General features: G+C 56.1%; 1 protein-coding gene across 2 annotated transcripts in view; it reads left to right on the top strand.

Annotated features, from left to right (window-relative positions):
- Positions 1–1485: 1485 nt before the first annotated feature.
- The window catches only part of KHSRP (KH-type splicing regulatory protein), a 9298-nt gene continuing 1210 nt past the window's right edge, over positions 1486–9573 (top strand). Inside the window, exons 1-18 of one of the 2 annotated variants that reach the window (XM_015585903.2) lie at positions 1486–1630; positions 2279–2317; positions 2660–2699; positions 3549–3598; positions 3882–3953; positions 4827–4884; positions 5130–5304; positions 5494–5592; positions 5956–6054; positions 6167–6269; positions 6906–7006; positions 7101–7245; positions 7322–7482; positions 7571–7680; positions 8075–8163; positions 8260–8460; positions 8560–8637; positions 8916–9567. In XM_015585903.2, the coding sequence (XP_015441389.1) occupies positions 3556–3598; positions 3882–3953; positions 4827–4884; positions 5130–5304; positions 5494–5592; positions 5956–6054; positions 6167–6269; positions 6906–7006; positions 7101–7245; positions 7322–7482; positions 7571–7680; positions 8075–8163; positions 8260–8460; positions 8560–8637; positions 8916–9193 (1812 nt within the window). In that variant the 5' untranslated portion in view covers positions 1486–1630; positions 2279–2317; positions 2660–2699; positions 3549–3555 and the 3' untranslated portion in view covers positions 9194–9567. Of the gene's footprint in view, positions 1631–2278; positions 2318–2659; positions 2700–3548; positions 3599–3881; positions 3954–4826; positions 4885–5129; positions 5305–5493; positions 5593–5955; positions 6055–6166; positions 6270–6905; positions 7007–7100; positions 7246–7321; positions 7483–7570; positions 7681–8074; positions 8164–8259; positions 8461–8559; positions 8638–8915; positions 9568–9573 lie in introns of those variants that run through there. The other variant, XM_015585910.2, reaches the window with a different exon arrangement.

Raw genomic sequence — 9573 nt, 5'->3', positions numbered from 1 at the left:
GGCCGCTGCGGGGTCACGGGGGGCGTGCGCCTGGGTCGCCCCTGGCGCTTCGAGCGGGGTCCCGGGCGGATGATCCTCCGCAGTGGGAAGAGGCGTCTGTGGGGTCCCGGAGCGCGGCCACTCACTTTGGGGACCCCTTCCCGCCTTAGGACACATGAAGATGTGCTCCTCTCTCCTGGAAGGAAAGGGCCCACCTTACCGGGGACAGGTCTTGCTTTGCCCCAAGCTCCCCATTCGGGCAAGAGCCCTGTGTGCCTGCAGCCCAGCCCCGTTTCAGCCCACTCTTCAGGAAGAAAGGATCTTGGGGGAAAAAAGTCCTTCCTCCAGAGCGGCCAGGCACTTAGGCGAATTGGGAAAGGTGGGCATAGGGGCCGCCTTGATGCTTCCGGTGGCTTCAAAACATGGTTTGTCTCTTTGGGGGAAAGCCGGGAAGGTCCCACCAGTGTTTTGAGTCTCGATGACAACATGGAGGTGTCACATGCTGATGGGACTTACCTCCCCACTTTCATTTGTATCCTCCCCAGGGGTACGTGGGAAAGAGGCCCATAGACCATGAGGATTTTGCCGCCCTTTCGGGAAGCAAACTCCGGCCGACCGGGTTTCTCCCAATGCCTCCAGGGCAGGGTGGGAGGTCCGTTAGGTAGGCCTTGTCCCCGCCCTGCGTGGTCTGGCTTTCTCACCTTTCTCACCTGTGGAGGGGGATAGTGTTCTGATGTGCCCTTGATCTGCTTGCCCACTGTACTGTCCTGAGAAGCAGCTATGACTGGGGGAGTTGGTGGTATCTGTTGGGGTTGAATAAGGCCCCATCTGGGCAGCCCAAGAACTTTGGCTCAAAGTGTTAAAAAATTGAGAGAAACGTCAAGATAGATCCTTAGCTCTTGGTTTGTGTTTCTTTGAGAGACTCGTAATAATTCCACAAACATGACTGGTGTTGAGTTTGTTGGATTGGGATTTATTTGAAGTTGTTCTTCGTGTGGCTAAATTGTAACGTGTTCCAAAGGAGGTTTTTTTTTTTTTTTTTTGGTCAAATGAAGATCTCAGAAGTCTTGAAGCAAAACCTTCCCTAGATTTGTTCTTCAAATGCAAAGATTCTGAGGTTGAAGGAGATAAAGGAAAGTTGTGCTTTTAGTTTTTTAGGCACCAGAACTGGGCTGCAGTCTCACTTTCTGGTTCTCTGCAGCCCTCCCTTATGGAGGGGACATGGGGACCCTCCGTGGCACAGAGGGTCCTTTCACCTTTTACCCTTCTGTTCCTTTTACCATAGAACAAATCAGTGTGAGTTAGTCTGGCCACAATTTAGGCCCAAATCCCATCGAGAAGGGGAGTTTTGGAATTCCCGGATAACTGTTGAACTGAGACTTCAGGTAAAACTCCTAGAATGTCTGAACCAACAGGCTCTTCCCTAAAGTAGGGGGAAGCCACTCCCATGCCAGACAGCATGACTGGAGAAACAGAGAGGTTCTGAGAAGTCGATCTGAGCACCATGGCGGTTTGTTTTTTGGTGATAATTCTTTTATCCTTGCAATTTTCTAGATCGCAGCCAAAATTGGAGGCGACGCTGCTACAACAGTGAATAACAGCACTCCTGATTTTGGTTTTGGGGGCCAAAAGAGGCAGTTGGAAGATGGAGGTAACTACTTGCTGGGAGGAAGGGCTGGGGGCAGAGAGTGAGGTGCCTTTGTTTGAATGTGGTTCAAAGTGGGGCGGGGGCCCTGCTGTTCGGACTTTTAAAACCTCAGCAATTCCAGCTTTGTTCGTTCTTTTTGTTGGGCCGCCATCCTGAAGTATCAGGTGGCTGAGAGCAAGGCAGGTTGGCTGTGGCTAGGTCCAGGCTGTAAGCGCTCAAGATCATTCCTCCCCTTCTGGTAGGCTGGGGAAACGCTGGCACCTTTATTGAGGCCCCACCTAACTAAAATGTGGCTGACCCTGTGGCATGTGGCATTACCCACATTAGCCAAAATGATCAACTGGGTGGCCAGCTGACTTTTCAACTGAGACTCTCCCACCCAAGACAGGTCTGGTCTTAAGCTGGAAGGACTTGGGGGCCACCATCATTGTTCCCCCGTTATAAAGGGCTTTTTTACACTGAATGCTGGTGGCGGGATTAATGAAGTCTGGTCCCCCTCTGGGGTTTGTCTCTGCTACTCTCCTGTCTTAGCTCTGATGTTGGGGGGTGGGAGAAGGGGAGATCATTTGCCAGGACATGTGGTACAAACATCAGATTTGAGGCAGCTGTGGGTGGGTGGGCGCTGCATCTGACATCCTCTGTCTTTCACAGACCAACCGGAGAGCAAGAAACTGGCTTCTCAGGGAGACTGTAAGTCTATTGGGGCAGGCAGAGGGCAGCTCCAGGGTCTTGAGGTTGTTAGGAGTCGGGAGCTAGGAGCACTGAGCACACCCGTCCTTTAGGGAAGCTCTAGGTGTTCATCTCCTGTGGTCCATGAGCTTTAGGGTTCCGAGAGCCCCGGGAATTGAGGCAGAAACACCCAGTGCCTGTGCTCTTGTGAGGAGGGTCCGTTGTGCTCGAGTGCTCAGGAGGGTTCAGACTGCAATAGTGGTGCTCGCCACCCCCATGCGGGCAAGAGCACCTGGGGCCAGCAGCGTTCCGGGGCCCGGAGAGGAGCCAGGCCAATCTTTCCTTCGGGTTTTCTCTCTGCAGCCATCAGTTCTCAACTTGGACCCATCCATCCTCCTCCCAGGTAAGTCGTGATTTGGAGAACACGTTTCCTTGTCTGTCAGCTGTCTGTGGTCTGTCCTGCTGACTTTGGAGAGCTGGGGGCCGCGCTGTTTAGGGTTGGTCCACCAGAGTGGCCCAAGATGCAGAAAGCTCTACCTTCATCCTGTATGTTCCTGTGTGCAGGGCTGGAGGGAGGAGAGCATTGTGGCAGTTAGCTTTAAGGACAGAAGGGTGGTCCCTGCGCCCTGGTGCTTCCTCCGTTGGGGCGGGACACTCGGAAGCGCAGACACCTGTCTTCCTAGAAAAGGCTGGTTTTCTCATCTGTTTTCTGCAAATGCATGTTGCTGAGAGCTGGTGGAGCGGGTGGGGGGGTGGTTCTTTCTCATATTTTTGCCCCCATAGAATGACTTCAGTGAATCTGACAAGAGTCCTTTGTGAAGGACCATGTTGTTTTTTTTTATGTAATGAGCTAGAAGTTTCATGAAATACAATAAAAATGTTAGGGAAATGAAGTAAAAAAGAGATAATTTTTTTAAATGTCAACAGACATAGAATGACTTTATCAGAGTGTTAGGAAAGTGTCCAAGTGCTCTCTCTCTCCGAGGGCCACGCTGCCCCAGAACAAGCACCTCATGGCCCAGGCGGGGAGACTGAGGCCTCAAGAGGTGGAGTGACCTGCTGTGGGGAGAGGGAGCCCCAGCCCCGTGCCGTTAGATTCTGCTTAGGCTCGTGGTGTCTTGGTCCCATCGTAAGAAGCGGGGTCAGAAGCCAGAAGCATCGAGGGGCCTCTTCTCCAGGGACACCCTCCGACTTTTCCTTCCCTCCTCTGCCGCTTCCCCTTTTGAGACTGACGTTCGTTGTCTCTTGGCAGGACTTCAATGACAGAGGAGTACAGGGTCCCAGACGGCATGGTGGGACTGAGTGAGTGTGGGTCACTGTGGTCGGAAGCACCCATTATCTCCCCTCCTTGGGGACAGTGTCTTGGGAGCCCCTGCCAGCCCAGAAGCCTTTGGTCTGAAAGGGCTTCCCATATTCTGCTCTCACCTGTTCCCTCTGGGCAGGGAGCACAGTAAAGCTCTCGACATGGCTACTGTTCCCCCTACTGCCACCACCATCAGCAGGGCTGGGGATCCCCTCCACCCAGTCTCCTCAGTGCCGGTTCCTTCCATCAATTTCGGCTTTTTTCCTTCTGTCTCCACCTAAGTCATCGGCAGAGGAGGCGAACAGATTAACAAAATCCAGCAGGATTCAGGCTGCAAAGTCCAGATCTCTCCAGGTACGAGTGAGCCAGATTGGTGCCGGATGGGGGCTGGCCTGGGGCTGGGCTTTCTGCGCTTCGGTACCCTCCTAACCTCTGCCTCGCCTGGGCGGATGTGGGACGGGCTGGTGTTCGCTTGCTTTATCGTTGGTTTACTGAGTGCCGTGTTCAGTGTACTGTCTCCACCAGTCCAGCTCCTCCAGGTGGGGCTGCAGCTTCCGTTTTCTTTCGTACACTGTTGTGGGGAGGGCTGAGGGAGAAGGTCTAGACTCGAATACAAGGCCTCGTTCCGGACCTCCTGCGAACCATTACATTAAGTTGCCACCTAAACTCCACCCCTAGTGGAAAGCGAGCAGGAGTACGGGAGGCGGGTGAGGAAGGATAACTTTGCGGTCAGGTCTGAGTTTTAACCGCAGTTCTGCTCGCTCGCGTGCAGGTGCCCGCTTTGCTGGCGTTTCCGAGGGCTTGTTCTTGCGGGGTGGAGTTAGTTGACTGCAGGGTGCACATGTGATCGTTACTGCTGGCAGGAGTGGCCCACAGTTTGGACCTTCTAGAGTCTACCTCTCTTTCCACCTCATCTTATTCTCTAAAAGCTCTGACTCCCTTATTGGATTTTAGCTTTCTTTTTTTAATTAAGTTTATTGGAGTAACATTGGTTAATACAGTTATGTAATTTTCAAGTGTACATCATAGGACTTAAGCTTTCTGACCTTGGCCTTGCATAGAACAGCCTCCCAGCTGCTTAGGGGAGGTAAATTGATTTGTCAGGCTGCTGCTAGAGGTGGCAGAAGTGGCTTTTGATTGTTCTGGAAGCTTTCTCATCTCCACTGCAGAGCTGTTCAGGGGCCACAGACCCAAGAATGCACTGACCCTATCTCCTCTTCTCTCCAGACAGTGGTGGCCTCCCTGAGCGCAGTGTGTCCTTGACAGGAGCCCCAGAATCTGTTCAGTAAGTGCCTGGTTGAGCCTGTCATTGTGGTGGGACCAGGTAGAAGCCCGTTCCATCCCTTTGAAAGTTGGGGGTGACTCCTACACTGTGTCCTTGCACCCCAGCCCCAGGGACTGTGCTTTGTTCCTCGTGTTTCGTCAGACACACGTCTTTGAGTCACCTCCTTCCCTTTGATGTGTGGGTGGGGGCACGTGCCAAGGCAGTACCCTTTTCGAGTGATGGCACCATGTTCTTCCCCTTCCCAGGAAAGCGAAGATGATGCTGGATGACATCGTCTCTCGGGGTCGTGGGGGTCCCCCGGGACAGTTCCACGACAACGCCAATGGGGGCCAGAATGGCACGGTGCAGGAGATCATGATCCCCGCGGGGAAGGCCGGCCTGGTCATTGGCAAGGGCGGGGAGACCATTAAGCAGCTGCAGGTGAGGGGTGGGTGGGGACAGAAGGCTCCTCCCACCCAGGAAGTTTCCCTTCTATGCCTTCCTCGGAACAAGCTCAGCGGCTTTTCCAGTCTCGTGTGCTTTCTCATCGTGGAACCCCCACCCCGAGTACACTAGTCCCCAGAAGGGTCTTTGAAAGCCCCGCACTGACAGTCAGCGTTGGTTTTAAAGGAACGAGCTGGAGTGAAGATGATACTAATTCAAGATGGTTCCCAGAATACGAATGTGGACAAACCCCTTCGCATCATTGGGGATCCTTACAAAGTGCAAGTGAGCGCACCCTGCGGGGGTGGTGGGGTTTGGAGAAGCAGGAGCCTGGTGGGTGGGCTGGAGATTCACATGAGAGTGGAGAGGTTCGAGAACGCTGGCCGTGAGGTCAGTCCAGGGTGCACCTTCTCATGCCGAACCCCTTTCCAGCGTTCCTGCATAAACGTGGTCCAGACGCTGTACCTGTTTTCTAACCTGGAAAACGGGTGCTGGCCGTGCTCGCCGCTCAGGGTGACGTGATGAGTTCAGTCCCTGTGTGTCAGTCCTTGCTTAGGCCCGTGACTCTGCGGTTGGCAGGAGGCTAGTTAGTGGGTGCGGTTGGGCAGCAGCGCTTGCCGTATGCACCATGCCCCCGTGTGTTTGCAGCAAGCCTGTGAGATGGTGATGGATATTCTCCGGGAACGTGACCAGGGCGGCTTTGGGGACCGGAACGAGTATGGATCCCGGATTGGCGGGGGCATCGATGTGAGTGTGCAAGCCTTCTCCCCAGGAAGGAGGGCCATGAGATGTGGGTGGGGATGCTCCTCATGGCCAGGGCTAGAACCCGGCTGACCCTCCGCCTCTCTCCCACCCTCAGGTCCCAGTGCCTAGGCATTCTGTCGGTGTGGTTATTGGCCGGAGCGGAGAGATGATCAAGAAGATCCAGAATGATGCTGGCGTGCGAATCCAGTTTAAACAAGGTCAGGGCCAAGCCATGGGGTTGTATCAGCCAGTCTTGTCCTTTTAAGATCACCTTGAGGGTCCATTTTGGGCAGTTGGGCACCATGGTTAGCTTGCTGAGCCTCTTCCTAGACTTTGTCTCCCTCCTCTTGGGACAGCTCATGAAAAAGTTGGTGATAGGCAGACTTTCCAGGTCCAAAGAGAGCATGTTTTCCTCCTATCGAATCTACCCCTCTCCTCTCCCCCACCGGTGGGCTCACTCAGCAAGGCAGCCTGGGTACTCTGGGCTGAGTCAGATCAGTACCCCAGCTCAGGACTCCTACCAGGCCCGGAGAGCCTCTGCGGGTAGGTCTGTGGGGACCGTTCTGTTGCTTTTCAGAGATTTATTCTTAGTTCTACAGAAACATCAGTATTTCTGAGGGTTCCAGTTGTAGAAAGAAGCCTCAGCCACAGCTCTGCCCAGTTGCTGAGTTTTCCTTTTCCGGGGACGTGGACTTGCTGCCTCTTTCCTCACTCCTGAATACACGGAGTGCGGCGAGAGACACAGTCTGAGGTGTTTCAGACACCCAGCTTGCCACAGTGCCTCGAGGAGGTAGTGATTTGGAGTTAACGCTTCTCTTTTAAATGTATGTCTTTGCTCTGTTTGCTGGCCTCAGACGATGGGACAGGTCCTGAGAAGATAGCTCACATAATGGGGCCCCCAGACCGGTGCGAGCACGCAGCGCGGATTATCAACGACCTCCTCCAGAGCCTCCGGGTAGGTGGCACAGGCCAGGCGAGGAGGCCGGTGGGAGCAGACGGGACCGGCCCGGCTTCCTGCATGCATTCTCTACCTCCTCCTTGTCTTGCAGAGTGGTCCCCCAGGCCCTCCGGGGGGTCCTGGCATGCCTCCTGGGGGCCGAGGCCGAGGCAGGGGCCAAGGCAACTGGGGCCCTCCTGGCGGGGAGATGACCTTCTCCATCCCCACGCACAAGTGTGGGCTGGTCATCGGCCGAGGTGAGTAGGCCTCCCCTGCGTTTCATCCCTCACCCACTCCCGCCCGCCCGCCCTTCACTGCCTGTGTGCACTGCAGGTGGCGAGAATGTGAAAGCCATAAACCAGCAGACAGGCGCCTTTGTAGAGATCTCCAGGCAGCTGCCACCCAACGGGGACCCCAACTTCAAACTGTTCGTCATCCGGGGCTCGCCCCAGCAGATCGACCACGCCAAGCAGCTCATCGAAGAGAAGATCGAGGTGCGCTCAGGGAGGGTTCTGGAGACCAGGGCCTGGCTCCTGGCTCGGCTCCCCTTTCACTGACCTTGTCCCATTCTCCTCCTTCCAGGGTCCCCTCTGCCCAGTTGGACCAGGCCCGGGGGGACCAGGCCCAGCTGGCCCCATGGGGCCCTTCAATCCCGGGCCCTTCAATCAGGGGCCGCCAGGGGCTCCCCCTCAGTGAGTATTTCTCTTAGCTTTGGGACACACGAGTCGTTATTGCTGGTAAGAAGAGTGACAAGCTCCATTGTCACTGCCATTACCAACAAGAGGTCCAGGCCCACCTTTCAGAAGCGCTGTTCAGGCACCCAAACTCAGTCCAGCCCAGCCCTCCGTTTTACAGACCCCATTTTTCACAAGATACCGTAGGTGTCGACCTTGTTCCCCACTCCATACGTAAACCCATGCGTGTTGAGCTTTGGGGACTTTGGTTTCCAAGCAAGGTCTACCGGCCTGGGTCCTCCACCTTGTCAGTCATCTCACACTTCCACCTGGCCTGCGCCCCCTTCCCGCCAGCCTTCCCTGCCCCCTCGAGTGGCCCCGGCTCACGAGTGTCCCCTTTCTCATCCTGCAGTGCTGGGGGACCCCCTCCTCACCAGTACCCACCCCAGGGCTGGGGCAATACCTACCCCCAGTGGCAGCCGCCTGCTCCTCATGACCCAAGTAAGTAAGGCTGCCCACTGGAGGGGCAGCTGGTCGTCTGGGTATGGGGCTGGCTTTCTGTCGCCCCCTCATCCTGCAGCTGCCCTCCTCCTACAGATAAAGCCGCCGCAGCTGCCGCAGACCCGAACGCAGCCTGGGCCGCCTACTACTCACACTACTACCAGCAGCCCCCAGGCCCGGTGCCCGGCCCCGCCCCTGCCCCCGCGTTTTTTTTCGCACAGGGCGAGCCCCCTCAGCCCCCGCCCACTGGCCAGTCAGACTACACGAAAGCCTGGGAAGAGTATTACAAGAAGATCGGTGAGTGTGCCAGCCGCCTCGGGGGCGCGAGGCAGAGGGGCGGGAGTGCAACCCGGTCCCCGTGCTGTCCTCTAACCTTTTGGGGCTTGTGTCCTGCAGGCCAGCAGCCCCAGCAGCCTGGCGCCCCTCCGCAGCAGGACTACACAAAGGCCTGGGAGGAGTACTACAAGAAGCAGGGTGAGCTGGACAAAGGGGGATCCGTGGGAAGTATTGTGCACACGGGGATGTGGCATCAGCCCGGTAGCTTTGTACGGGGACAGGTGGTGACCAGACTCAGTGTGATCACACCGTAAGAAATATAAATGGTAAATAGCTGTTGTTTGCCGAAGTGGATGTAATGTTGTATGTCGACTATGCTGCTTTATTTTTAAGCAGCTGAGGCGGTGGGGCCTGGGGCAGGGCAGGGCCAGGTCCGTTCTTGTGCCCAGCCACACTCACTCTCTCTTCCCCCACAGCTCAAGTGGCCACTGGAGGGGGTCCGGGAGCGCCCCCAGGCTCCCAGCCAGACTACAGCGCTGCTTGGGCCGAATATTACAGACAGCAAGCCGCTTACTACGGACAGACTCCAGGTCCTGGCGGCCCCCAGCCTCCACCCACACAGCAGGGACAGCAGCAGGCAAGTGGGAATTGCCACCCTCCTCCTCCTCCTTTTTCCTTCCAACCCCCGGCCACCGTCCATCCTGCCTTAGTGGGTAGCGCCGGAAATCCCTTCCCCTGCGGGGTGTGTCCTTGATGCCTGCAGCGGGGGCCATGTGGCCGGAGGTCTCCGGGAGTCCCCACGAGCTGGGGGAAGTGTGCGCTGGGTCCAGAGGTTAAAGAAGAGGCCTCCCTCCGCCGGCCCGCTTGTTCCTGTGTAACGCTGTCGTGATGCTGGGGAGAGCGCGAGACAGATAAAAGGTGGAACTGTTGAACTGGTGGGTAGTCCTGGGGGTGGGGACAGGCCGGCCGCCGACACGTTGGTCACCATCCTGGCTGCTAACTCACTCGAAATCTGGCCACTTGGGAAGAAAACGGATAATTTTTCCCCTCTCTGCATTACTTTTTTGGTTTTTGTTCTATTTTTTATTTTTAAACCCACGGTCTGCCCCCGCCCCCGCCCACCCCCCCGGTGCC

Source organism: Pteropus alecto, unplaced genomic scaffold, assembly GCF_000325575.1.
Source record: "Pteropus alecto unplaced genomic scaffold, ASM32557v1 scaffold30, whole genome shotgun sequence".
Classification (NCBI taxonomy): domain Eukaryota; kingdom Metazoa; phylum Chordata; class Mammalia; order Chiroptera; family Pteropodidae; genus Pteropus; species Pteropus alecto.
The sequence above is the reverse complement of the archived record's forward strand: the minus strand, read 5'-3'. Positions and strand labels throughout refer to the sequence as shown.